The 27,192-nt window shown below is 56.6% G+C and overlaps 2 protein-coding genes across 4 annotated transcripts; one reads left to right on the forward strand and one right to left on the reverse strand.

Moving 5' to 3' along the window:
• The first annotated feature begins 7,413 nt into the window (after positions 1–7,413).
• On the forward strand, positions 7,414–25,649 carry LOC142823245 (zinc finger protein RFP-like). 3 transcript variants are annotated; one of them, XM_075914040.1, is made up of 7 exons: positions 7,414–7,856; positions 8,940–9,035; positions 9,617–9,847; positions 10,268–10,290; positions 17,991–18,106; positions 20,619–20,666; positions 22,159–25,649. In XM_075914040.1, the coding sequence occupies exons 1-7, from the start codon at positions 7,440–7,442 to the stop codon at positions 22,674–22,676; spliced, it is 1,449 nt and encodes a 482-aa protein (XP_075770155.1). In that variant the 5' UTR covers positions 7,414–7,439; the 3' UTR covers positions 22,677–25,649. The 3 variants fall into 3 exon arrangements, with proteins under 3 accessions (XP_075770155.1, XP_075770156.1, XP_075770157.1); XM_075914041.1 differs by lacking the exon at positions 20,619–20,666; XM_075914042.1 differs by lacking the exons at positions 20,619–20,666; positions 22,159–25,649 and adding an exon at positions 18,603–18,927.
• LOC142823255 (uncharacterized) lies at positions 12,404–14,055 on the reverse strand. The gene is made up of 2 exons (XM_075914097.1): positions 13,233–14,055; positions 12,404–13,037 (listed from the first exon to the last, which is right to left on the reverse strand). Exons 1-2 carry the CDS (start codon positions 13,780–13,782, stop codon positions 12,565–12,567), a joined length of 1,023 nt encoding a protein of 340 aa, XP_075770212.1. The 5' UTR covers positions 13,783–14,055; the 3' UTR covers positions 12,404–12,564.
• Positions 25,650–27,192: the final 1,543 nt, after the last annotated feature.

Raw genomic sequence — 27,192 nt, forward strand, 5'->3', positions numbered from 1 at the left:
GGGAGTCACATGAGACCTTTGAATTCTGGTCCTGTATCCCTCTTCCCCCAGAGTGTTACCTCGAGGCCCGGCTAATGGGGGTCAAAGTGCACTTTAAAAGATTCTCTGGGTGTACCCCCTGCTGAATGCTGCGCGCGCCTGTGGATGGACTGAACCCCCAAGAATGTGTCTAGTTCTCTTAAACCGTGTTCCCCCCCCCCCGGCCTGTACCGCCCCGGGGGCACAGCCTGGAGCCCCGCCTCGCAGCGCAGGATCGCACCAATCCCGGGCTGGCAGGACACGGGGGTGGGACTCGCCTCCACGTCAGCCGCCCTCGGGCTGGGTCCGGGGGTTCGCTCCGCGCTGCGAGGGGCTGGTGAGAATCCGGGCTGGGGGGTGGGAGCGGGACCCAGGTCCGGGCTGCGGGGCGCTACGGGGGGCAGGGGAGGAACTGGGGCTGGAAGACGCGTGGGAGGCTGGGGAAGTGCAGGGGGGCGCGTTTTGGGGGCGGGGCTCACGCGGACCCCAGGATAATGGGGGGGGTTGCTCTCCCCGGGGCTGGGCCGGAGCTGCCGGGAGCGGAGCTCCACTTGGGAGGGCGTGGCCAGGGGGGCAGCCCCACAGGCAGAGGGAGAAGGAAGGGGGCGAGGCACAGAGCGCCCGGGGGCTCGGCCCCCGCTGCCTCCCCCTGCGGCGGGGTGGGCGCCGATCCGAGCCTGGTGCGGGCGAGCGGGGTCGAACGCGCTGCCCCGGGGCTGATGCTACTCCAGCAATGCGAGATCAGGGGGAGCCGGGTACCGCAGAAAATGAAACCCTCCTTTCTCCAAGAGGGGAACGCGCCGCGGTGCCTTTGAGCCAGGACCAGGAGAAACCGGGGGACACGCTGTGGCAGGGAACTGAGCCCCCTACAGCATCCCTGGGCGGTACAAGCCCCCCGAAGATCATCAAACCGCTCAGCGGGACCAAAGAGGTGGGTTAGTTTCCCTTCAAAAATGGCTCCTCACTGACAGCCCCTCCCGCCCTGTGTCCTGTTTGTCCCGGGGCAGATGGAGCTTTTCTTACCCCATTAAAGCCCCAAATACATTCAAAACAAAAACAGGACTTGCTTCTTGTGCAATTGTGTTTCATTCCACAAGTGGGCTCTCACTGTTCTCAGAGATGTCAGAGGGAAATCGTCACAAAATGACTTCTGGTGTTTGGAAAACAGAAAGCAATGGGGAGGGGAAGGGAGATGAATTCTGTTGTGCCTCATACTTACAAGGGGGAAGGGAAAATTATTTCCTGGGTGAATCAAAGCAGAAACTGGCATCTTGCTCTCAAGGGTGTGTCTACATAGCACCCTTAACTGGGAACAAGCTAAGCAATTTGAGCTAAGCAAATCATGTCACATTACCGAATTGGAGGGAAGCAGCCAGATCGCTGCTGCACCCCTAGGTGGGGGTGTTGGCCCCAGAAATCTGTATGAAAGGGAGCCATGTGGGGTATTGAATGGGAGCTTGTTGTTTTCTGATCCTGTGTACACTGTTTATGTGAGTATATAATGTCTGTGTGTGTAGATCTGTAATCTGTGTGGAAACTGAAGATTTCCCTGCATGTGGTTAAGCATTGGGCAGGGCCGAGCCTGTGGAGCCTGTGGACATGCTAATTACCTGTGGAACAATGGTTCTCAGCTCAGCACTTCATCCCAGAGGCAGCACTGCAGGGATTGAAGAGCCTGGAAGACTGTGAACCCATCCTGATCGTAGAATGTGCAATAAGGACTTTTAAACCAGCAGCTGCAACATCTCTGCTAGAGCCTGCATCGAGGACTGGGAAATTCGGTGCATGTAACATACTGTACTTTAATAACCTTACTCTCATGCTTTTCTTTCTTGTGATAATAAACCTTTAGATATAGATTCTAAAGGATTGGCCCAGTGTGATTTGTGGGTAAGGTCCAGAGGGTAAATTGACCAGGGATCTGTGACTGGTTTCTTGGAACCGGACAGAACTTGTTCAGGGTAGGTGGGATTAGGTGCTAGGACCCCCCACCTGTGTATAGGCCCGGGGCCATCTGGGGCACGGATATTGCTGGGGTGTCGGAGGGGTTTTGCTCGGGAGGCTTCAGGCAGGTTGCTGAAGTGCTCTGTGAGTCTGGTTTGTGGCCTGTGTGGAGAGGTCACCAGTCGGGAGCTGTAAGTAGCCCCGGATTCGAGCAGTTCGCCCTGAGCGGACGCCCTCAGCTGTGCCCAGACACAGCCCGGTCCGTCACACAAGCTAAGCAATTTGAGCTAAGCAAATCACATAGCTTATTTCAATCTGATTTCTAAGTAAAGCGTTATTCTGGAATGTCCCTTAGCCTTTGTGGAATGAGGGTTACAAGGACCTTGGAATAGTGCGCCTGTTATTTTGAAATAAGGGGTTAAGAAGACATGGAATAGCTCTTCAGGGATCCCGGAGGTAACCCAACATAGTGCGGCTGTCGAGAGGTTGCCTTCCTGAAGTGGGGGAGATTCAGCATGCCCCTGGAGCAGGCTTGCCATATCTTAGTCTCCCAAAAAGAGGAAATTGCTGGGGGGGGAAGGGTGCAACAAGGGTGAGGGAGAGAGACACAGGAAATGACATCGAGGAATTTCACCCCTCAAAGGGCTGTTTTCCTTTGGCAATGAGGGGCTAATGAAAACATCCAACACTCAGGGTGGATGAAAATAGGATTTGATTTTTTAATAACTTAAATAAACACTTGAATTTAAACTTGGGCTTTTAAAGCAAGTTTTTTTTAAAAAAATAAGTAATTTCAAAATTTTAAAATCATAACAATCCAAGGTAAATGATAAAGATCTATACTCTTGTAAAATCATTTAAATTAAATATACATAAATTAATGTGCAAATAGTACATGGGTGCCGCAGAAGTTTTACACAAGCCACTGAACTGCTAGAAATTACTAAGCTCCTAGAACTGTTATGCGGACACAATTCTGTCATTCAGACACTCTGGGGGCACCCACTGTTACCCATCTTTGGGCTCAGGCATAACCTTACACTCTATGGGTTTTAGGGTCTTTTGTCAGTGAAAGCACCTTACACAGTAATATCCTCCTTAATCGCTGTTTATGAACCGTCACCCAAAACAGACGGCACGCACTAAGCATACAATGCTCAGCCCTCCCAATAAAGCAGAGGAGCATTTCTGAATGGCCAGTCCGGATCAGGTCCATTAGGGGCACTGCTGAGCCTGCATTTTATCAAAGCACAGAGTCAAGGTTCAGCTGCTGTGGGCTTGGAACTGTGTCTTGGAGCTGCTTCCCAAAGAGCTTTCTTTTGGAGCCCAGTTTATACAGTGAAATTTGAGCCCTGCTTAGCTATATAAAACCAGGATAGCAGTTTTCAGGTATCTAAAAGGATGTCATAAGGAGGAGGGAGAAAACTTGTTCATCTTGGCCTCTGGGGATAGAACAAGAAGCAGTGGGCTTAACTGCAGCAAGGGAGGTTTAGGCTGGACATTAGGAAAAAGTTCCTAACTGTCAGGATAGTTAAACGCTGGAATAAATTGCCCAGGGAGGTTGTGGAATCCTCATCTCTGGAGATAGTTAAGAGCAGGTTAGATAAATGTCTATCAGGGATGTTCTAGACCCGTGGTCCCCAACCCAGTGCCCGCGGGCGCCATGGCGCCTGCCGGGCCCTTTATGTGAGCCCGCGGAGCAATCTGGGCTGGCCCCGCCCCCGGGCATGCGGCAGGTGCCAGCCCCGGGCGCATGGCCGGCCCCGGCCCCGGGGGCGCCGCACGTGTCCTTGCCGGCCCCGGCCCCGGGGGGCGCCACGCGTGTCCTTGCCGGCCCCAGCCTTGGCTCTGGCCCCGGGGAGCCCCGGTTGTGTCCTTGACGGCCCCAGCCCTGCGCGTGCCCTTGCTGGGCCCGGCCTTGGCCGCGGGGGGCGGGGCCGCTCATGTGCTTGGCCCCGCCCCCAGTCATGTGGCCTGTGAGTGGCTCCGCCCCCATGCGCCCAGCGTGTGAGCGGCCCCGCCCCCAGGCGCCCGGCAGCCCCAAAACGTTGGGGACCACTGCTAGACAGTAGTTGGTCCTGCCATGAGGGCCGGGGACTGGACTCGATGACCTCTCGAGGTCCCTTCCAGTCCTAGTATTCTATGATTCTATGATATGTGAGCTAGTTATTTTACTGCAATTTTACTAACCAATCGCACCCCACCACTTTCATTGATTTAGACCTAGGAAAATTAACCATGCAACAGACAGAAACAATTAGAGAAACGAGATCGTACAAACACTAGGGGAGAGGGGACCATAATGACAGAACAATAAAGAAATGAGGATTTCACAACCCTAACTATTGATAAGCGGTTTGTTGCCAGCCAAAGTGCAGTTTCACTAAGTTTTCTTTACTCATCTTGAGTTCTGTTTCTTTATCTACTGATACTGGGTGTCATTAGCACAGGGTCTCCTTGTGGTTCTAAAGTGTTATCATATAGATCACTCAGGGTATGTCTACACTACAGTGTTATTTCGAAATATCTTATTTCGAAATAGTTAATTCAAAATAGCTTGTTTTGAAATAACACATCTACACACAAAATGCATTTCAAAATAACATTTTGCTCTTTCGAAATAGCGCGTCCACACTGAGTGGACACTGAATTGCATTGAAGGCCAGCCGGAACCAGGTCCAGCAGGGAATCAGGTCAGGAGTTTATTTGTGTGGCTGCTGCCTGAGGCTATCTGAGGCTTGTGCTTAAAGCAACCCCCACCCCAGGCAGCCGGTTCTCAGCTTTCCCTGCTTGCTTGCCTACATGGATGAGGGACAGCAAAGCATTTTGTCTCTGTGTACTCTGGTTGCCCTCACTCAGGACACCACAGCACTCTGCAGCATGGAGCTGGAGCTGCCCCTGGGTACTCTGGTGCTTCTCGTGAATGCATTGCTGCCAATCTGGTTGTACTTTCTGCAGGCTGCCATCCAGGAGGCCCATCGGGAGGCTGTCAGTATCCAGGAGGCCCTGTGGGAGAGCTTCCACCCTGAGGAGCACTAAGATCCTCCCTGGTCTGCCTCGCTGGGGGCTTGTGCCTCATTCCTCCCCCACATTCTTCCACTTACCCTCCCAGCCCCCCTTCCTGATGTCAAATAAAATAGACGTATTTTCATGAACACAAACTCTTTATTTAACAAAACGGGGGGAGGGGGGATGAGACTGGAGAAAGGAGGTGGGAGGGGGCGGGGGAAACCTGGGAGGTGGAAGGGGAAAGCAAGAGGAAGAAGGGGGAGGGGAAGTTGAGGGTCTTGCCAGACCAACTTTATTTTCATTCGAACTTGCTCCTGGGTTTGCATGTGGCCTTTGGTGGCCAGGATGGCAGCTAGCCTGATATAGATGGCTGCGTTCCTCTATTTAGTGCGGAAATCATGGACGTTGGGGGCATCCCCCGCAAACCTGAGTAAGGTCCACCCTGATCTCCACCCTGGACCAGGAAGGTGCTCACCTTCTCCAGGCCCTGGCAGGTTCCTGGGAGCTGGCAGACTGCTCCTGGGGAGCAGTGGAGGGCTGGCTGCCAGTGGCTTGCTGGCTCATGTTTTGGGGCCACTGAGTCAGGGGCAGTGACTGCTGGCTCTGGGCTGGCAGGCTTGGAGCTGGCACAGGCACTGTGGCCAGAGTCTACCCCTTTAAGAGCTCGGGGGAAGGAGAGGAGTGTTCTTGTTTGAGACTGGAGTGGCCACCAGGGCACCCTGGGAAGGTTGAACATAAGAACATAACCGCTGTTGATAACCAGTCGGCTTATCCGGATAAGCAAAGTGCTAAAGTGCCTAGCCTTTAGTACAAGGGCTGGAGATGGATGGCAGCCGATAAATCACTTGATCATTGTCTTCTGTTCTCCTTCTCTGGGGCACCTGGCAGTGGCCACTGTTGGCAGACAGGATACTGGGCTAGATGGACCTTTGGTCTGACTCAGTATGGCCATTCTTATGTTCTTATGTTCTTATGCTCCGTGGCTGTGCCCAGTGGAACAAATCCAGTCCTTGATGCCACCTTAAATGATACACCAGCACTCTGAAGTGGATAAGTGATGCATTATAAGAAGTAGCAGAACACTGGATTTCATTCATTCATTTTCTGTGTTCACCAGACCAGCTATGGCTGTGTCTGCACTGCCGGAGGTCTATCCAGAAATAACCGAATTGAAAGACCAATGGAGCCCCAAACCTATCTGTTTTCTTCCTTGTTGCTTAATAAGTGAGATAACGAAGGTGGCTTTTTAATACAATGTTGTTTTGTTTGGTAAATGCGCAAGGTGGGGGGGTAGGCGGGACTGTCTGTCTTTAGCCGGCCGGCAATTCCGGGCAGAGAGGCTGGGAAAGGAAACAGGCTGATCCGCTGGCAGGGAACAGGCCCCAGTGCTGGTGAGAGGAGGCTCCAGCAGGCAGAGACTGCGCTGGGCCAGCCTGCGGGGAGGGGGCTCTGGCCTCCTGCTTCCCTGCCCCCTCTCAGCTCCCTCCTTCCCCGTGGGCTGAGGAGGACGTAAGCCCAGAGCCCAGCCTGCCCCAGGGGAGGGGAAGCCAAGTGCAGGGATGTGGGATGAGGCCTCGTCTCTGGGCCTGAGGCAACAGGGCTTCCCCTCCCCTCTGAGCGTGTGTGGAGGCGAGCGACAGGGCCCGGCCGCAGGGTTTGCACTGGGGCTTGAGCCCGAGCTGTGAGCCTCTGCCGGACTTCATCCTTCCCCGCTCACTGCTGCCCCTCTGGCGAGCAGCGCACAGGAGGAGCCGGCCTCCCGGGGCAGGGGAGACCGAGGCACCTGCCTGGGAGAGGGGACGGGCTCACGCCAAGGGGCTTTCTGTGGTGCCGGAAGGCGGAGGGAGGCCAGGCACAGGCCAGCGGGAGAAGGGGCAGCGTCTGCTGGGACAGAACAGGAGACACCAAGAAAGAGACACCACGTTTCTGCCTGGTCCCATCAGGGGCCTTTCTGTGTGAGAAGCACCTGGGAAAACCTGCTACGCTGGTGAGCTCCTCTGCCCCGCCCCTGGGATGCCACCCACTTGGGTGCCACTTGCAGATGGGCCAAGCTGGACATGGCCTGTGAGCTGCAAATTCATTACTCCCCAGTGCTTCCTGGGGCTCCCCCATCGAGGTAGCACATCTCCATTAGGGGAGCCTGCCTCAGACTCATTCTGAGGCTTCCCTGCAGTGTAGATGCTCGTATTTTGGAATGTATCTTCCAGAACAGCTTATCCTGAAATACAGGGCAGTGTAGATGCACCCTGAGTGCCTAGGCCCAAGTTTGGGGCCTGGCAGATGTTTTGGAGGAGTCACTGTCAGTCTGGACTCATCACACTTCATGCAAAGGCTCCATAGAGTCTGAAAAAGAAAAGAGCAGGAAAACACGCCCAGAAAGGCAGCACTGAGTGGTACAAACTGCAACCCGCCCATTTCCCAGCGGACGAAACTGAAACTAAACTCTCTGGATTCCCCTGCGAGTAGCCATGGCTGCTGCGAATCCAGCAAAGACACTCCAGGATGAAATGACCTGTCCTCTCTGCCTCGAGTATTTCAATGATCCAGTGTTTCTCGACTGTGATCACAGCTACTGCCGAGCCTGCATCACCCAGTGCTGGGGGGGGCTCACTGCAGATGTCTCCTGCCCCCAGTGCAGACAGACCTTTCCCCAGGGGAACCTCAGGCCGAACAGGCAGCTGAGGAGTATTGTGGACGCAGCCAGAGCACTCAGGTTGCTGGCAGGGAGGGAACCAGCCGCAGAGAGACTGTGTGAGAAACACCAGGAGCCTCTCAAGCTCTTCTGCAGAGAGGATGAAATCCCCATCTGTGTGATGTGCGACAGATCCAAGGGGCACCGAGCTCACACCGTGATTCCTGCCGAGGAAGCTGCCGAAGAATTCCAGGTAGGGAAATGCCGATTGCGATTCCTGCCCTCATGGGACGGAGGGGAGCACTGGGGAGTAGCTCCCGCCCTGGGAATCTAGCCGATAGGATCAGGGGTGGGACTGCAGGAAGCAGGGACGGCCTGGTGATAGGGCACCGCAGCAGGGACATTGCCTCCCAAGTGCCCCTCGTGGCATGGGGTAGTCCTGCCTCAGTTTCCCAAAAAAGACCCACAGTGGCATTTTGTGTGGCCAGTAACAGCCCTGCTCTCCCAGCCGGGACTCTCAGGACTTTGAGTCTGGAGTTTGCTCTTATCATCCTGAGCAAGATCCAGGGTCTCCTCTGTCTGCTCCAGGGGCCTCCTCCCTCTGGCTTTCCCTGGGCCTGTTTGACATCTCTCACGCTGGGTTAGATCCCAGGATCCCTCACCCTGCCCTTCATTGTCCCTTCCTGGGGAGAAGAATTGACTATGTCTCAGGCAGGGCTGACAGCCAATGTTCCTTCTAATATTTTCCATCCATGTGTGGAATAAATTTTGTTCTCTGCACCAATGCATGTGTGTCTGAGCAGCACTCGTAGAAACACCTGCTGCCAGCTGTGGGTGACTGGGTGCTCTGCTAATCAGCTGGGCTGCACTGGAATCTCTCCTGGGTGCTGCCCAAGTGCCCGGCTTACAGGGACCCTGCTGAGAGCTCCTCCCTTGAAAGGGCCAGCCAGCCTGTGCCCAGCTTCCTCCCCACCCACCTCTCCTGAGCCACAGGGACCTATGATTATGTGACCCCAGCTCCCTACGGTAATAAGGTCCGACAATTTCAAACACTCTGAAAACTCTCCCAGTGTCTGTTACTGTGACTCTGTGTCTCTGAACCCATAAACCTGCAGGGCCCTGCAGTCGTGAGTACAGTGCGTGTCTGTGCTGGGCCAGCTCCCCTCCCTCTAGTCCTGAAACTAACAAAAACAGAAACAAAACTAAAAACCTAAACATCTTTGCTGGCAGGACATTACAGAAATGGGTTGAACCAAAAATGATCTATTTTATAAATGATTAGCAAAGCTCACATTTGATTTTTGTTTAGTCACATGAAATGTTTCTGCGTCTCCAGGGAAGGCTCCAGGCCCATCTGAAGACTCTGAGAGTCAAGAGACAAAAGCTGCTGGGACTGAAAGTGAGCAGGGAGAAGACCAGCCAGGAATACCTGGTAGGTGCCCGGCATTATGACCCTGCCTTTCTAGCGAGCCAGAGGGAGCTGATCCCGAATCAGACCTAAGGAGCAGCCAGGACAATCTAGTGACCAGATTATTGTTTCCCTTGGTCAGCCGGGGAATGAGCACCGAGAAATCACAATTCATTGTTTTAGCAGGATCCCTCCTTAGAGTTGGGCCCTAAAACAGCCACTTCCACCCTCTGTGAATTTGTGGACTTCTTTAGAAGTGTCAAAGGGAGGTTCCCCTTTGAAAATTGATTGTCTGTGTGAACAGCTGAATTCTATCCAGTGCTTTTTAGTCCAAGTCTTTTACTGACATGGTCCATGGCCCCAAAGGCACAAAGACCACAAGTCGGAAACCACTGTCACACCCACTGTAAACTGAAGCTTCTAGGAATAGCCAACTTAGCCTGTAACAGGATAAACTTAAAAAACAAAAAATAGGCTGGTAGCACTTTAAAGAGTAACACAACGGCTCCGTCTACACTGGCATGATTTTCCGGAAATGCTTTTAACGGAAAAGTTTTCCGTTAAAAGCATTTTCGGAAAAGAGCGTCTGGTTCTTCTTCTTCCAGAAATGGACACAAGCCGAGCGGCAGAAGATTGTGGCCGAGTTTCAGCAGCTGCGGCAGTTCCTGGAGGAACAAGAGCGACTCCTGCTGGCCCAACTGCAGAAGCTGGACGAGATGATAGCAAAGGCAGGGACTGACACTGTCACCAAACTCTCGGAGCAGATTTCCCATCTCAGCGAGCGGATCCGGGAGCTGGAGGGGACGTGTCAGAAGCCAGCGAGTGAATTCCTGCAGGTGAGACTGAGGGGGAAATTTTCCAGCTCCCACCACAGAGACAGGACAGCCCCTAACACAGGGGTTCTAAAACTTGTGATACCGCAACCCCCCTCTCAGCTGTTTGCGATCCCCCGGAGGGTCAAGATCCACAGTTTGAGAAACGCTGCCCTAAGAGGTGGGCACAGCAGTCAGAGGTCACAGGGCAGCTCCGTGTGCGCCCTCCTGGCATGGGAATTGTTGTTTTGTGCAGACCCACAGGCACAGAGAGACTAGAGATGGCAAAGCCCCATTCGCTCAGGGGATCCGTGGCCCTGGGGCCAGGCAAAGTCTAGTTTCCCCTCACTCGCCAAATCCCTCCCTTGGAATTCACAGTGTGTGTCAGGTGGGACTGAAACTCTCTCTCTCTCTCTCTCTCTCTCTCTCTCTCTCTTTCTCCAGGACGTCAGAAGCACCCTGAGCAGGTAGGTGGCTCTCACCCCCTCACAGCGCTGGGGAAACACTGGGCAGTGAAGTTGTCGCTGCCTCTCCCCAGGGCTCCACAGCAGAACGTGCGGGAAGGTCACATTTGGGATTCAAATCTCTGACCCATTTAACCCTGAGGCCCTCGCCCTTGGAGGGTACGTCTACACTACAGCGCTAGTTCGAACTAACTTAGTTCGAATTAGTTAATTCGAACTAAGCTAGTTCGAACTAGCGCATCTAGAACTAAAAACTAGTTCGAACTAGCGTTTTGCTAGTTCGAACTAGCGCGTCCACACTGATTGGACGCAGGGGGGCATTTAAGGGCAGCTGAAACCGGTTCTGGCAGGGCATCAGGTCAGCAGTTGCTTTGTGTGGCTGCTGTCTGAGGCTATCTGAGGCTCGTGCTTAAAGGGACCCCCCCTGGACAGCCGGTTCTCAGCTTTTCCTGCTTGCTTGCCAACCTCGCCGAGGGACAGCAAAGCGTCGGTCTCTGTGCCCGTCTGTGTCGGTGCTTCCCTTCGGGGGGGCCGCCGCAGGTGGCAACATGGAGCCACGGCTCGCCCTGCACCTTCTGGTGCACGTTCTGGACTTGCTGCTGCAAGCCTGCCAGCAATGGCTCGAGGCTGCCTGGCACCACCTGGGGAACGTCAGCCCCCTGCCTCTCCGCCTGGCCGCCCTGGGGGCCGTGGAGGAGCCGCGGCGGCGCCCCGGCACCGGCGTGCCCCGCCGCATCTGGCGTCTGGACACCAGCAGCGACTGGTGGGACCGCATCGTCCTGGAGCGCTGGGACGACCGACAGTGGACCCAGAACTTTAGGATGAGGAGGGACACCTTCCTGGAGCTCTGCGAGTGGCTCGCCCCTGCCCTGCAAAGAAGGGACACTCGCATGAGGCCCGCCATCCCCCTCCAGAAGCGGGTGGCCATCGCCCTCTGGAAGCTCTCCACGCCGGACAGCTACCGATCCGTCGGGAACCAGTTCGGCGTGGGGAGATCCACTGTCGGAGCAGTGCTCATGCAGGTACGGCGCTCGTCGGCCACCGAGCCGGGGGGGAGGGGGGCTGCGAGGAGGGGATGGGCCGCCCCAGGGACAAAGGGGGGGGCGGGAGGAGGCGAAAGCGCCCCGCACCGGAGGGGTCGGGCTGTCCCGGCCGTACTACACGCCGCCAGGGGGGTTGCTTCCGGGAGTGGGGCGCGGGGCACTGCCAGGGCACGCACGCTCCCAGCCACCCGGGCGCCCCACTGATTGACGCTTTGCTGTGTCTCTCTCCGCAGGTGGTCAAGGCCATCAACCGGGTGCTGCTCCGCAGGGTGGTCCGCCTCGCCAACCCGGATGCCGTCATCCGGGGATTCGGCGCCCTCGGCTTCCCCAACTGCGGGGGGGCCATCGACGGGACGCACATCCCCATCCGTGCCCCGGAACACCAGGCGTCCCGGTACGTGAACCGCAAGGGGTACTTCTCCGTCATCCTGCAGGCCGTATGTGACCACCGGGGACAGTTGACGGACATAAATGTGGGCTGGTCCGGCAAAGCACACGACGCCCGGGTGTACCGGAACTCCTCCGTGTGCCAGCGGCTGCAGGACGGGACCTTCTTCCCCGACCGCCACATCAGGGTCGGGGACGTGGACATGCCCGTCTGCCTGGTGGGGGATGCCGCCTACCCACTGCAGCCCTGGCTCATGAAGCCCTACACGGGACACCTCAATCCCTCCCGCCAGGCCTTCAATAACAGGCTGAGCAGGGCCCGCATCGTGGTGGAGGGGGCCTTCGGGCGACTGAAAGCCCGCTTTCGATGCCTCCTCACCCGTCTGGACCTGGCCGAGCACAACATCCCTCCCGTGGTGGCGGCATGTTGTGTGCTCCACAATTTGTGTGAGCGGAAGGGGGAGGCTTTCTTGCCAGCCTGGATGGCTGAGGCTGACCGCATGGCTGGACACTACGGTCAGCCCCGCACCGCCGCCGTCCGGGAAGCCCAGCGGGGGGCCATCCGGATCCGGGAAGCCCTGCGGGAGAGCTTCCAGGTGGAGGAGGAGGAGGACTGACCTCTCCCTGCATGCCCCACCGGGGCCTTCTTCCACCCTACCCCCCCCTTCCCCTTTCCCCTCCCTACCTACTGTCAAATAAAGACACCTGTTTTTCCAACAAAAACGTCTGTTTATTTCACAGAACTGGGGTGGGGGAGGGAGGAATGAAGGTGGGAGAAGGGAGGGGGAAACCTGGGACGAGGGAGCTGGAAGGGGAGGGGAGGGAAGGGAGGAAGGGAAAGGAAAGCTCAGGGGTGGGAGTCTGGGTGCCTCTCCCGTCTCGCCACACTGCGGGTCCGGGGGCGTCGGTGGGGAATGGTTGTGGAGGGGGGGGCAGAGAGGACAGGGGGTGTGGAGGAAGCAGGAGCGGAAGCAGGAGGAGCAGGAGGAGCAGGGGGAGCAAGAGGGGGAGCAAGAGGGGGAGCAGGGGGAGCAAGAGGGGGAGCAAGAGGGGGAGCAGGGGGAGGAGGAAATGGAAAGCGGTCTAGCAGGCTCTGGAGGTGGCCTCGCAGGGCACGGCCCTGCTCCTCCAGGGCCTCCAGACTCCTCTGGCGCAGCCTGAGGTCCTCCTGGACCCAGTGGTCCTGGAGACGGAGCTGTCGGTCCAGGAACCGGAGATGCCGCCTCTGGTAGTCCTCCTGGTTCCTGGCTGTCCTGCTTGCCCGGGCGCGGGCGGCTGCTGCAGGCGGGGTGGTGCGCCCTGCAGTCCCCGGTGCTGCAGCTGTGGTGCAAGAAGACCAGCGGTCAATTACCCCAGGGGCCCAGGTGTGTGAAACCCAGCTCCCCTCTGCAAGGCCAGGGCCCCTGCAGGATCCCCAGCTGCTGCTCCGTAGTGGGCAAGGCCCAGGCGCACGGTCCCGGGGCTCCCTCTCGCCCCAGCCCCCCGTACACATAAGGGGAACACGAGGGTACTCACAGGTGGACGCCTCCCCGGCCTCTGATGATGCAGGCGAGCGGCTCTGTGGGGTGCCTCGGGGGTCCCGGGTCCTGGGAAGGCTGGCGGCAGGCTCCTGGCTCTCAGAGCCCTCTTCCTCCTCCTCGGTGTCCAGGAGCGGTCCCTCTGCCCCGGGGTCAATCACGTCCCGGGGGGCAGGGACGGCATGAGGCCCCAGGATGCGGTCCAGGGCATGGAAGTGGGGGCAGGCCTCCGGGTCAGCCCCTGGCAGGCAGGCCCGGGAGTAGGACTGCCGCAAGTCTTTAATCTTGCAGCGCACCTGCTCCCGGCTGCGCTGGTGGCCCCTGGCGGCCAGGCTGGCAGCCATGCGTCCATAGACGGCCGCGTTCCGGTGGCTAGTGCGGAGATCGTGGACATTTGAGGCTTCCCCCCAAACCTCGATGAGGTCCACGATCTCCGCACTTGACCAGGCGGGCGCCCGCCTTTTGCGCCCCCGGGCAGGCTCCCGGGAGCCGCCAGGCTGGTCGTGGGGAGCAGTGGAGGGCTGGGAGCCCTCGGATGGCTGGCTCATCCTGTGGCAGGTGCAGGCTGTGCAGGCACGGGTGCTGGCAGCCTTGCAACTGGCACAAAGTGAGTAGCCAGCCCGTGGCCCTTTAAGGGCTCCGGGGCCGGGAGGGGGGCAATAGAGTTTCCCTGGTGTTGGCCAGAGTGGCCACCAGGGAAACCTGGGAAGCCTTAGCCTCCCACTAGTTCGAACTAAAGGGCTACACAGCCCTTAGTTCGAACTAGCTAGTTCGAACTAGGCGTTAGTCCTCGTAAAATGAGGTTTACCTAGTTCGAACTAAGCGCTCCGTTAGTTCGAATTAAGTTCGAACTAACGGAGCGCTAGTGTAGCGCATAGGAAAGTTAGTTCGAACTAACGTCCGTTAGTTCGAACTAACTTTCTAGTGTAGACATACCCTTAGAGACGACTCTGCAGTTACCCAGGGAAAGGCGCAGACTGGCCTGTGGTACATTCTACCCATGTCACCTCCCTGGGGACTGGCTGCCCCAGGACTGAGGGCTGGGACGTGGGCCTGTCCCTGCTGGGCGCTGGGCACCATTCAGCACAGGGCAGCAGGGATCCAGGGTCTTTCCTGCCCGAGGGCTGTTTGGAGACCTGTGTGTGTTGTGCTTAAAAGAAGCACCTGGGATCTTTTTCAGGGGGATAAGGCAACAGGCCTCATTTACTGAACATACATAGATCAATCAACACTTTATCATATGCATATGATATATTACACTCACACACTCACACACACAGACACAACCACACTCCATCCTGTTGTTACCAATAGTTGCTCCCCCTAACTGCACTAGCCAGGTGAGTTAGATGGGGGAGGGGTGGAGCCAGGCTTCTGCCTATCTGGATCAATGCTCCTATGTTGACAAGACGAAAATCCGGGGTCCCCCTGCAAGATGCCTCCTATTTATCCTGCTCATGGATCCAGTTAGTCATCACCTCACCTTTATAATACTTCTAAGAAAGTTCTTCCAAGGGCAGGCACTTGCTGCTGGACTCCCAAGGAGTCTGTATGTCCAGTCTTCTTAATGAGCTCACTTCACTGGTATTGTCTTGGGTCTGGCTCCCAGCCCCTCTCCACCTTTGCAACTGCTGCTGGAGGTGCTCCCCTTTCATTCTCCATTCACACCTCATTCATTTCAACAGGGCAATCAAGGAAAGGGGAGAGTTCAAAAGACATTTTTTCTTTACCTTATACAAAGTTTCTTAATACCAGGGATTCTATAAGAAGTCCTACAAGATCTATATATATAAAGGAAAGTTTCTCTTAATACAAAGTTATATGAGAAATGTTACAGAGATTCTATAAGAACACTTAAAGATATGTCTAAAAGGATAAGATCTTAATACAAAGTTATATGAGAATGATAATATTACAGGGATTTATCCACATGGGTGGGATGAGCTGGGGAGAGGGGAGCTGGTCTGTCAATCTAGTTCAGTGGTCATCAATCTTTTGAAGCACGAGATTACTTTTTTAATTTAAGTGCAATCCTAGATCTACCTCAAACCCAAATAAATTTGCCCCATCTCCTTTATACCCTTTCTCCAAGACCCCACCCTTGCTCACTCCATTCTCCCTCCCTCCCCCATCCTCCCTCCCTTTCACCAGGCTGGGGCAGAGGGTTGGGGGGCAGGCTCTGGTCTTGGATTAAGGGATTTGGAGTGTGAGAGGGGCTCTGAGCTGAGCTTGGGGCAGACGGTTGGGATGTAGGCGGGGGGTCTAGGTGCAAGCTCTGGGAAGGTGTTTGGATGCAGGGGTGCTTGGGGCGGGAGTCTGGGATGCAAGAGGGGTTCATGACTGGGGTAGGGTTTCAGGATGTGGGCTCCAACTGGGCACTACTCACCTCAGGAGGCTGCTGGGGGGTGGTGCAGTGAGGCTAGGGCAGGCTCCATGTCCTGGCCCTGCACCACTCCCCACAGCAGCCAGCAAACTCCATCCCAAGTACTGTTGTGCCCCCTCTCTGCTCTGTGGAGATAGGATACAGGATGAGAGAGCAGGTATCTTGACATCAGCACCCCCTCTTCTCCCTGCCCTGCCCTGCCCTGCCCAGAAAACAGGAGGCTTCTAGGGGTGGGGAAGGCAGCTCCAAGGCAAAGATAAGGAGACGCAAGGCAGGGGGGGAGGGGCAGCTAAAATGCCAGCGCTTGACAGCCTCTTGGCCAGACCAGTCAGGATCACCTGTCAGAGGCTCCAAGATCTACTGCTTGGTGACCACTGGTCTAGCTCTTTGTGGGCAGATTCCTACAGCCCTTCCCCTGGGAACCTCCCGTCCCTCAGCGCCTGGAGGCCCAGGAGGGAGTTGGCTGTGGAGACTCAAATACCCACTAACCAGAACTTAAGAACTGAGTCACTCAAGGCAGGATCACAGCGGGTCCCAACCTGTGGGAGCCTGGGGATTTAAAGGTGCAGTGACTTTTTTTGTGCGCTTTTTTTTCTTAACCAAATTTTTTCCTGCCATGTGAAGGGGAGGTGTTTTTTGTGAAAGTGTCTGGCAACCCTAGACTCTTGATGGTCCGTGAAGGTACTGCAGGGGATCTGTGGAAAGTCCAAAAGTAAGGATTGAGCCCATGGCGGTGGACATTGAAATGCTGAGGGAGATTAGAGAGGCTACCAAAATAGAGAATTCTGTAATAATGGGGGATTTTAATTATCCCCATATTGACTGGATACATGTCACCTCAGGAAGAGAAGCAGAGAAATTTTCTCAATGGCTTAAATGACTGCTTCTTGGAGCACCTGGTACAGGAACCCACAAGGGGAGAGGCAATTCTCGATTTAGTCCTGAGTAGAGCGCAGGATCAGGTCCAGGAGATAACCATTACAGGACCGCTTGGGAATAGTGACCATAATATAATAACATTTAACATTCCTGTGGTGGGAAGAACACCTCAGCAGTCCAGAACTCTGGCATTTAATTGCAAAAAGGGGAATTACACAAAATTGAGGAGGTTAGTTAAACAGAAATTAAAAGGCACAGTGACTAGAGGCAAATCCCTGCAAGCTGCATGGAAACTTTTTAAAGACACCATAATAGAGGCCCAACTTAAATGTATACCCCAAATTAGAAAACATAGCAAGAGACCTAAAAAGAGTCACCGTGGCTTAACCACCATGTAAAAGAAGCAGTGAGGGACAAAAAGGCATCTTTTAAGAAGTGGAAGTCCAATCCTAGTGCGATAAATAGAAAGGAACATAAACACTGTCAAACCAAGTGTAAAAATGTAATAAGAAAAGGAAAAAAAGATTTTGAGGAACAGCTAGCCAAAAATTCAAAAAGAAATAACAAAATGTTTTTAAAGTACATTAGAAGCAGGAAGCCTGCTAAAAAACCTGTGGGTCCCCTAGACGATCGAGATATAAAAGAAGCAATCAAGGACGATAAAGCCATTGCGGAGAAGCTAAATGATTTCTTTGCATCAGTCTTCACAGCTGAGGACGCTAAGGAGATTCCCAAATCTGCACCGTCCTTTATGGGTGATGAATCTGAGGAACGGTTCCATATTGAAGTGTCATTAGAGGTGGTTTTGGAACAAATAGAAAAACTTAATGTCAACAAATCTCCGGGACCGGATGGCATTCATCCAAGGGTTCTAAAAGAACTCAAATAGGAAATTGCTGAACTATTATCTGTGATTTGTAACCTATCCTTTAAATCGGCTTCCGTACCTAATGACTGGAAGGTAGCTAACATGACACCAATATTTAAAAAGGGCTCTAGACAAATTCTTTTATTAAAACTAATAAAAGAAAGTTCTTCTTCACACAGCATGTAGCCAAACTGTGGAACTCCTTGCCAGAGGAGGCTGTGAAGGCTAGGACTATAACAGAGTTTAAAGAGAAGCTAGATAATTTCATGGAGGTTAGGCCCATAAAAGGCTATTAGCCACGGGATAGAAATGGTGTCCCTGGCCTCTGTTTGTCAGAGACTGGAGAAGGATGGCAGGAGACTAATCACTTGATCATTGTCTTCGGTCCACTCTCTCTCTGTGGCGCCTGGTGCTGGCCACTGTCGGCAGACAAGCTACTGGGCTAGATGGACCTTTGGTCTGATCCAGTACGGCCATTCTTATGTTCTTTTTCTTTTCCTTTTCTTTGTTTCTCCCCCAGGGAGGGGAGGGGGTCTGTGAAATTTTCATGGATTGAAAAGAGGTCCATATGCTTGAAAAGGCTGGGAACCACTGCATTGCCACCATGGGTTGTTGCTTCTCCCCAGGTGTGAGAAGGGACAGGCCCAGCAGCCAGAGGAGATGGCTCCTGAACTGGAGAAGCGAGTCCATGGTTTCTCCCGGAAAGTTATTGCGCTGTCGGAGACGCTGAGGGAGTTCAAAGGTACCTTGGGGGGATGGAGGAGGGGAAAGTGGGACCCTGGAAGGAGAATGGCTCAGGTCAATTGGTTCATAATTAGATGATGCTCCCATATAATTGCAGGGTGCATGACACTGGCTTGGGTTCCAAGACACTCAGGCTGATTAATTCAAACCCTTGTTTGTTCAGAAGCAGCCTTTGCAATTTCAGTGAGTGTGAGAGTGAGAAACGCCAGAGAGAGAGAAACACGCCCAGTTCCCTTCTCCTGGGGCATAGGCGAGTCATGGTGCATTTCTCCTGTGATAGCAGGATGACCCCTGACAGTATCTGACCTGTTAGAACCATCCAGATTATACCCGGATGAGTTCTGTTCCAATCTCCTTTGTGTTGGGGACAGTCAGTACCTTGTGTGACTTGTACACGGCTCACACAGGAACTTTCAATTGCTGGAGGGTTTTTGCTGCCCAAGCAATTTTCAAGTTACTCTCTTTTCTGATGTGCACGAATCACTTCTCCACAGGGGGGTTCTGGACGTCGCTCCCTGGCCTGGGCAGGTCACTCTGGGTGTCTGTGCAAACACCTTATGTGAGCAACACATCTGGGTCCTGCAGAGCAACTGAGAAACACGGCACTTTAAGAGCAAGGTCACTGTAGAAAACTTTTCCCTTATGGCAAGCACACGGCACACCAGGCCCAAGCGGAGCCAATCAGCATCAATGCTGGGGGGCAATAATTCTTGGTGGGGGCTACTACAAGATTTTGGAAAGTGGCCAAGGCCCACACTTTGCTATGGTGGGGGTGCAGGGTTTAGGGTGGTGTTGCATACAGAAGGCCACACAGGGTAAGGGACTGGGGTGCAGGAGATGGTGTGGGGTCTGAGAGGGAGTTTGGGGAGGGAGCTGTGACCTGGGAGAAGGGGAAAAGGGGGGTGCAGACTGCAGAGGGTGTGCGTGGTGACCTGGGGCAGGGGAATGGGAGGAGGTGTGGATGTAGGAGAGGATTCTGGCCTGGGGGAGGGGTGTAGGAGGGGCTACAGGGTCTAGGAGGGAGTTATCACCTGGGACAGAGGGTACAGAGTGGGGGTGCAGGAGAGGCTGGGGTGCCAAAGGCAGCTCTGCAGCACCCCCAAGGCAGGCTGAGCTCCCTGCCTGCTGTAGCTCCATATCACATTAAACTGCAGACTGCTCCCTCCATGTGGCTCTAAGGCTTGTGCTACCCCCACCCCCAGGCCAATCTCTCAGTTCCTATTGGCCGGTTGTTTCCAGCCAATCGGAGCTGAGGGTTGGGCTGGGGGTGGGGAGATCACATGAAGCCCCCCCCCCCCACTGCAGAGCCCAGAGCTGCAGGGACTGAGCTTTAAACCACGGCAGCTGCGTGTGCCTGAGAGTCCCGGGATTGGGGTCCCCAGGCCGGATTTGGGGGCTTGGTGGGCCAGATCTGGCCCCTGGGCCGTATATTGTCCAGCATAAATACCCACGTTCAGTCTCCAATCGTGTAGAGAGCAACGACCCTGGTCCCAGTTCTCAGCACTTCTCCTACTCCAAGCCGAGGGAGAGAAGGAGACTCATGGATGGTCACAGCCTTCTGGCCCAAATTCAGCAAAATCCCTTCGTTTTGGCCCCTGCGTCTCTCCCAGCCAGAGGGCTGCAGGGCGGGTGTCCCAGGGCCGGGACAGAGTGGCCCGGCGAGATACCGGGAATTTCCCCGTTGGCCGAAGGGCCGAATGGCAGCTGCTGAAGGAGGAGGGGGAAACCCGGCAAGCGGCTCCTGGAAGCAGCTGCCGGAGTTGTGGCTCTGCACGGCCCTTTCTCCCCCATCCCCTCCCCACTCCAGAGGTATGGCGAAGGAGGGGCGGCGGGACAGTTACCTCTGCCCCCTAGTGCTGTGGTAAGGGGTGGGCCCCGGGCTGGGGTGAGTCCAGGAGCTGCCCTCTGGCTACATGCTGCTGCGGCTGAGCCAGTTCTCTTCAAACTGCAGCTGAAGCAGCCAGCTGGGTGGGAGGAGCAGTAGTTTTCAATCAAGGCTGCCCCCCCCCCCCCACCCTGATCTCCCCCGGCCAGCCCCGCTGTCCCCGACCCTTCCCGTCCCCTCCAGCTCTGCTTTCTTCCAGGTGCCCATCCCCCAATCTCCCCCGGCCAACCCCGCTGCCCCTGAGCCCCCTCCGCCAGCTCTGCTTCCCGCCGGCTGCCCCCCCTCGATCTTTCCCAGCCAGCCCCGCTGCACCCGAAGCCCCCCTCCCACCAACTCTGCTTCCCCCCCCTCCTCCCAGCCAGCCCTGCTCCCCTCCTGGATGGCCCCTTCCCTCCACCCCCATCAAGTGTGTCCAGTATTTTTTTTAGTTACCTGGTAACTACCTGGTAACCCTAATCAAGGGACCAAAGTGCCGAAAGCTGCTTTGATGCCAAAGTCTCTGCAGGGCCTGGGCCTAGGCACGGACAAAAGGCGGGAAGTGAACAAGGCCTGAGTGTGTCTGTGACGTGACAACCCGGCTCTGGGCTCCCCGTGCAAACCTGAATCTCCCCCTCTCCTCCCCCAGACACTCTGCCTGATGCACTGGAGGGACCCCTCAGCCTGTATAGACCAGGTGAGCTGCCTCAGGCCTCGTGCCCCCCTCAGAGCCAGGCCTGCTGCCAGGCGCAGTGCGGTGCCAAAGGACAGGCACCGGGCAGGCTGTTTAGCACCGCTGGCCAGGCCCCAGCCATGGGAACAGAGCCACAAACTGCCCCTCCCCCAGCTTTCACCGGCACAGGGGCCTCCTCCTGCCCCCAAACGCCTCCTCCTGAGCCACCCCAGAGACCCAGCCCAGAGTCCAACCCCCCAGCCCAGAGCCCTTTATCTCCAGGGCTCCCCCAGAGCCCTCAGCCCCTCCAGCACCTGAACTCCCTGCCTCAGCTTGTACCCCCCCCCCCCCCGGTATCCAAAACCCTCAGCCCCCCCCAGCCTGGACCCCCCAGCTTGGAGACCTCCTACATCCAAATCTCCTCTCGGCCTTGGGCTCCCCTTGTTCTCTGGCGCGGGAGAGGTGGGGGGGTCCAAGTGGGGAGTTTCCCTTCTCCCAGTGACTGACGGTCTGTGCCCAGCAGGGACTCTGGACTCTGGGGCACTCGGGGACGTTGCTCTTTCTCCTGCCCCCGGCAGAGGACCCAAGAGTCCATGGGAGGGTCCCTGCTCTGCCAGGGGAAGGGATGGATCAGACCCCAGAGCACCAGGGCCCGGGGCACAGACAGGGGCAGCCCTGGGCCCATGGCAGGCAGCTGGGGAGCTGCTGAGAGCAGAGCTCTGGTCCTGTTCCCCTTTTCCTCTCCCCCCGCGTGAGCTCAGCTTCTCTCTCCCTCCGCCCAGCCCCCACTGGGACCCCCCTCGGCTCCCTGGGGCCCCTCTTCCTTCTGTCACCCCTGAGTCAGCCTCCTGCCATGGCTGGGACAGAGACACCCCCGTTCCCTCCGCACGGCGCCTGGGCACCCCCAGGGCAGGACTCGCCTTGTTCAGCCTCTTCCCACCCAGCCCAGCTGGGGCCGGTCCCTGCCCCTCCCTGCTGGCTCTGCGGGGTCTGGGCGCTGGGCCGGAGGCTGAGCAGCCTGGTGGGGGGCAGGTCGGAGCTCGGCCCAGAGCCCCAGTGCGGCGGGAAAGGAGCCGAGCCCAGACGTGCCGTGCGGGGGAGACGTGTCACAGGGGGGAATCACAAACCCTGCCCAGAGGCAGCTGGGACCCAGGGACATTTCAATGCGGAGGGGCCTAGCCGAGGGCAGGGCCTGGATCCAGCCAGCCCTGACCAGGCAGTTTCCCTCTGGGGTCCCCGGCCCAGAGACGCTTGTCCCCGGCCCAGGGAGAAGGGGGCAGATTCCCAGTGTCAGGGCCCCTCTGACCCCTTCTCTCTGCCACGGCCCCTCCCTGCCGGGGAGTGAGCTGCCCCTTGGGCTGGGCCGAGACCTCAGAGCTGCTCCCCACTCAGAACCGGGCGCCCCTGGAGGCAGGAGAGTCCCTGAGTCACTGCCCAGCTGGGGCAGATTCTGTCCCTGACGCCATCGACCCCCCCAGGGCCGAGCTCTGCCCCTCACGCTCTGATTCTCCCCCAGCCAACGTGACTCTGGATCCAGACACGGCGCATCCCCAGCTCGTCCTGTCGGGGGATGGGAAACGTGTGAGACTGGGAAACACACGGCAGCCACGGCCCGACACCCCGGAGAGATTTGACTCTGAGCCCTGTGTGCTGGGCCGTGAGGGCTTCACCTCAGGGAGACATTACTGGGAGGTGGAGGTGGGGGATGGGCAATACTGGGCTTTGGGGGTGGCCAGACAGTCTGTGAGCAGGAAGGGACGGATCAGCCTGAGACCCAAGGAGGGGATCTGGGCTGTGGGGTGGTGGTGGGATCAGTTCCGGGCTCTCACTGACCCTGCAACCCCCCTTCCCCTGAGCCCCCCCCGCAGAATCCGGGTTTGTCTGGACTGTGACTGGGGGCTGGTAACATTTATTGATGCGGCTGCCAAAGCCCCGATCTTCACTTTCCCGCCGGGCTCCCTCCCTGGGCAGAGCATCCGACCCTGGATCTGGGTGGGGTGGGGCACAAACACCGAGCTCCGACTGTCTTCCTGACAGCAGCCCCTCTGGCCTCACACACCCCAGTCTGTGTGACCCTGGAGGACTCCTCTGTACCCAGCCCCTGGCTCCTCATTTCTATGGTTCCTGAAACCTCCTCCCCTTCTCTCCCTGCAGCTCCACTTAAGGGAGGTGGAAGGACAGAGGAGCAGACAGGCCCTGAAGGGCAGAGCTGGAGGCTGGATAGAGACAGAACTAGCAACCTTGCTGGGGACAGGCAGAGTTCAGATCAGGTCACACAAATCATCCACCCCCATGGCTCTGCCCCTCACTAGTCCCCTCTCCCCTCCCCCACCTTTGGGCTCTGGGGGCCAGCTGGGCTCAGGAAGGCAGCCAACCCCGGCTCCTGAAGCTGCTGCCTGCTGGGAACGTTGCTCTCCCCTGCAGAGCTGGAGACAAGGAGCGAGCTCCAAGCAGGGGCTGGGCTATTGCAACGCTGAATGTCGCTGCCTGGAATTGTAGCTGCCCAGAAAATCCCTGGCACGACGCTGTGAGCCCCCAGCCTGAGTGACGGGGGATGGGAGTGTCTGGGACAAGCCAGCAGGCCCAGCAGGGAGCTGCCTGAGCTAGTCTATGGGGGGCGCTCACCAGGGAACATCAGAGCAGCCAGACTGGGTTAGATCAAAGGCCCGTCCAGCCCCGTGTCCTGTCGGCCCACAGTGGCCAGTGCCAGGTGCCCCAGAGGCAGTGAACAGAACAGGGACCATCCAGTGACCCCTCCCCTGTCGCCCATTCCCAGCCCCCCACACACAGAGGCCAGGGACCCCTCCCTGCCCAGCCCCTGTGTAACTTTTGTGTCAGGAACTGAGAGTGAATCATTCGCTTTAATAAAATGTTTCCATCTGTTCCTGTCTGGTTCCTCTCTGGTGTGTTCCCCCCTCTAGGAAATGGATTGTTGCCGCAAAGGGGGATTTCTTGTGCAAGAAACCGCTACGGCTAAACTGGCCATCAGAGCTTTCTTGAGCAAGAGGGCGTCCACACTACCGTGGATGCTCTTGCACAAAAGCACATGCCAGTGTAGACGCGCTCTTGTGGAAGACTTTTTGGGCAAGAACTCTTCCGCAAAACAGTTCTTGCACAAGAAGCTGCCAGTGTAGACATAGCCTGAGGGACACAGGAGTCAGAGTAAGAAGTCCTACAGCTTGGCAATATTTTGAAACCATTTTGAAATAACTACATGCTGTGTAGAGGTGGACTAACTTATTTCAAAATAAAGTTGCAGTGTAGACACAGGGGCTGTGTCTACACTGGGCCACTTATTCCGGAAAATCAGCCGCTTTTCCGGAATAAGCTGCGAGCTGTCTACACTGGCCCCTTGAATTTCCGGAAAAGCAACGACTCTCTACTGTACAAAATCAGCCGCTATTCCGGAAAAACTATTCTGCTCCCGCTCGGGCATAAGTCCTTATTCCGGAACACTGTTCCGGAAAAGGGCCAGTGTAGACAGCCCAGTAGTCTTTTCCTGAAAAAAGCCCCGATCGCGAAAATGGCGATCGGGGCTCTTTTCCGGAAAAGTGCGTCTACATTGGCCACGGACGCTTTTCCAGGCAGTGCATAGCCAGCACGGCTCTCCCATTGGCCTGGGGGAAGGGCGCGGGTGAGTCACTCCGCTAGGGTCTGTGGGCGGGAAGGAGAGGCAGAGGACAGGTGGGATGGAGTAAAGCAGTCCCTTGCCTCCTCCTTCTGACTGCTCCATCCCAGCACTGGGCCATGGGAACGAGGACCCCGGTGAGCCAAAGGATTCGGAGCAGCGGGGTGTCCTCCAGCCCTGAGCTGAGTCCAGCCTCTCAGGTCCAGCTCAACCACTCCCATGGCTCTCCCAGGTACCAAACCCAGGTCAATGGAACCCTCCCCCCCCCACAAGTTCTCACATTCCTCTGTCCGCAGGCCCCAAAACCTGCCTCTCTGCAGCTGCTCCCCTGGCAAAGGCTGCAGGTCTGGTTTCTGCCTCTGGGCCAGGGCTGCAGAGGGAGGGGCCACAGCCAGGGCCAGCTCTAGGTTTTTTGCCACCCCAAGCAAAACATTTTTGGCCACCCCCTTCCCCTGCCCTTGGCCCGCTGCTGCAGGAGAGGCCCTGAGGAGGAAAGTGCCCCTTGCACCTGGCGGCTCTTTGACTCCCATCCCCCTCCGGCCAAACCCAGCCTAGTCCTGTCCCCCCTCCACACACCCCGACCCCCCCCACTGAACCCAGTTTCCACCTTCTCTCCCCTCCCAGCCAAACCCGATCCTCCACCTCCCCCAACTGACTCTGTCTCTTTCCCCGCCGAAGCCCCGTGTCCCCTCCCCGCAGCAGGTGCGGGAACGTGGGAGCGCCCCGTGGCGCGTATCATTCTTCCCAGGGGCCGGGTGAGGCAGCAAGAGCACCCGCCCCCCTGCAGGCCCCGGCTCCGCCCTGTCCCTTGCCCTGGGGCCACAGGCAGGCCTGCGGGGCGGTGAGGTTGGCCAGGATCCACCCCTGGACATGGGCCGCTCCAAGCAGGTGCTTGATTTGCTGGTGCCTAGAGCCAGTGCGACCACAGAAAGTGAAGCCCTCCGTTTTTGCGACCATTGCGGTTTCTGTCATGCATACGTGAAATTCGTTGCTACTGCTCAGGACTTGCTACCTGGGTCAGAGGTTGCAAAATCCAAGGGATGGGGTGTAAGTCTGGGTACGTCTACACTACAGCGCTAATTCGAACTTAGTTCGAATTAGTTAATTCGAACTAAGCTAATTCGAACTAACGCGTCTAGAACTAAAAACTAGTTCGAATTAGCGTTTTGCTAATTCGAACTAGCAAGTCCACATTGAGTGGACCCTGAACAGGGCTTAAGGATGGCCGGAAGCAGTGCCGGCAGAGCATCAGAGGAGGACTTAGAGCGTGGAGCTGCTGTCTCAGGCTAGCCGAGGGCTGCTCTTAAAGGGTCCCAACCCCCACCCCGGACACACAGTTCTCAGGGGTGCCCCGCTTGCAAAGCAGTCCTGGCTTGGAGTGCCCGGAGTACCCACACTGGGCACATCACACCACTCGGCCATCAGCCCGGCTACACTTGCCGCAGGCTGCCATCTGGGGAGAGGGGGCAATCGGGGGGCTGCAGGAGAGCTTCCACCCCCAGAAGCCCGCAGAGCCAGCCCAGTCCTCCCCGTCGGGGGCTCGTACCCCATTCCTCCCTCACCTCCTTCCACTTACCCTTCCCTAGCCCCCCTTCTTATTGATGTACAAAATAAAGATAACGTTTCTTCCAACATTGACTCTGTCTTTATTGAACAAAATTGGGGGAGACTGGGAAAAGGAGGTGGGAGAGGGGAAGAGAAAGGCTGGGAGAGGGGAGGGCAACTAACATGATCCGGGGTTGGGAACAGGTCCCAGATGAAGAGAGGCTACAGAGACTGGGACTGTTCAGCTTAGAAAAGAGGAGACGGAGCGGGGACAGGATAGAGGTCTCTAAAAGCAGGGGTTGGGTGGAGAGGGTGCATTCAGAAAAGTTCTTCATGAGTTCCCATAAAGAAGGACTAGAGGACACCAAAGGAAAGGAATGGGTAGCAGGCTTCAAACTAGTAAGAGACAGTTGTTCTTCCCAAAACAAATAGTTAACCTGTGGAACTCCTTGCTGCAGGAGGCTGTGAAGGCTACAACTAGAACAGAGTTTAAAGGGAAGTGAGATCAAGTCATGGAGGTTGGGTCCATGGAGTAGTCTTAGCCAGGGGGTAGGAGTGGTGTCCCTGCCCAAAGTTTGTGGAAGGCTGGAGAGGGATGGCACGAGACAAATGGCTTGGTCACTGTCTTCGGTCCATCCCCTCCAGGGTCCCTAGGGTTGGCCGCTGTCGGCAGACAGGCTACTGGGCTAGATGGACCTTTGGTCTGACCCAGGACGGCCATTGTAAGCTCAGGGCTCAGGGTCGGAGGTCTCAGTGGACCCCCTTGATTTTCATGCACACCTGCTCCTGGTGGCCAGGCTGGCAGCTCTCCTGCCCTAGACGGCCACTTTCCTGTGCCTAGTGCAGAGATCGTGGACGAGGTCCACAATGTCCGCACTAGCCCAGGAAGGTGCCCGCCTCTTGCGGTCCAGGGCAAGCTCCCGGGAGCAGCCAGCCTGGTCCCGGGAAGAGGGGGTGGGCTGGGGGACATCGGGTGGGTGGCTCTGTGCCGTGCCAGGTGCAGGGTCTGCTGGCTGGGTGCTGGCAGGCTTGCACCTGGCACGGGCTCCGCAGCCAGCCCGTGCCCCTTTAAGGGGTCCGGGGCCGGGAGGGGGGCAAGAGAGTTTCCCTGGTGGTGGCCAGAATGGCCACCAGGGAAACCTGGGGAGGGCTAGCCTCCCACTAGTTCGAATTAAGGGGCTACACACCCCTTAATTCGAACTAGTAAGTTCGAACTAGGCTTAATCCTCGTAAAATGAGGTTTTCCTAGTTCGAACTAAGCGCTCCGCTAGTTCGATTCAAATTCGAACTAGTGGAGCGCTAGTGTAGCGGCTATGAATGTTAGTTCGAACTAACATTGTAGTGTAGACATACCCTTAGTGTTTCTGTCCTTACACC

The sequence above is a fragment of the Pelodiscus sinensis genome, chromosome 32 (genome assembly GCF_049634645.1).
Source record: "Pelodiscus sinensis isolate JC-2024 chromosome 32, ASM4963464v1, whole genome shotgun sequence".
Lineage (NCBI taxonomy): Eukaryota > Metazoa > Chordata > Testudines > Trionychidae > Pelodiscus > Pelodiscus sinensis.

What these genes read in the sequence shown, in the direction of transcription:
- LOC142823245 (XM_075914040.1), top strand. Translation starts at nt 7,440, where the DNA reads ATGGCTGCTGCGAATCCAGCAAAGACACTCCAGGATGAAATGACCTGT. An exon ending in AAGCTGCCGAAGAATTCCAG is followed by an intron (nt 7,857 to 8,939) that starts GTAGGGAAATGC and finishes CTGCGTCTCCAG; the next exon opens with GGAAGGCTCCAGGCCCATCT. An exon ending in GACGCTGAGGGAGTTCAAAG is followed by an intron (nt 18,107 to 20,618) that starts GTACCTTGGGGG and finishes CTCCTCCCCCAG; the next exon opens with ACACTCTGCCTGATGCACTG.
- LOC142823255 (XM_075914097.1), bottom strand. Translation starts at nt 13,782, where the DNA reads ATGAGCCAGCCATCCGAGGGCTCCCAGCCCTCCACTGCTCCCCACGAC. An exon ending in GGCCGGGGAGGCGTCCACCT is followed by an intron (nt 13,038 to 13,232) that starts GTGAGTACCCTC and finishes CTTGCACCACAG; the next exon opens with CTGCAGCACCGGGGACTGCA.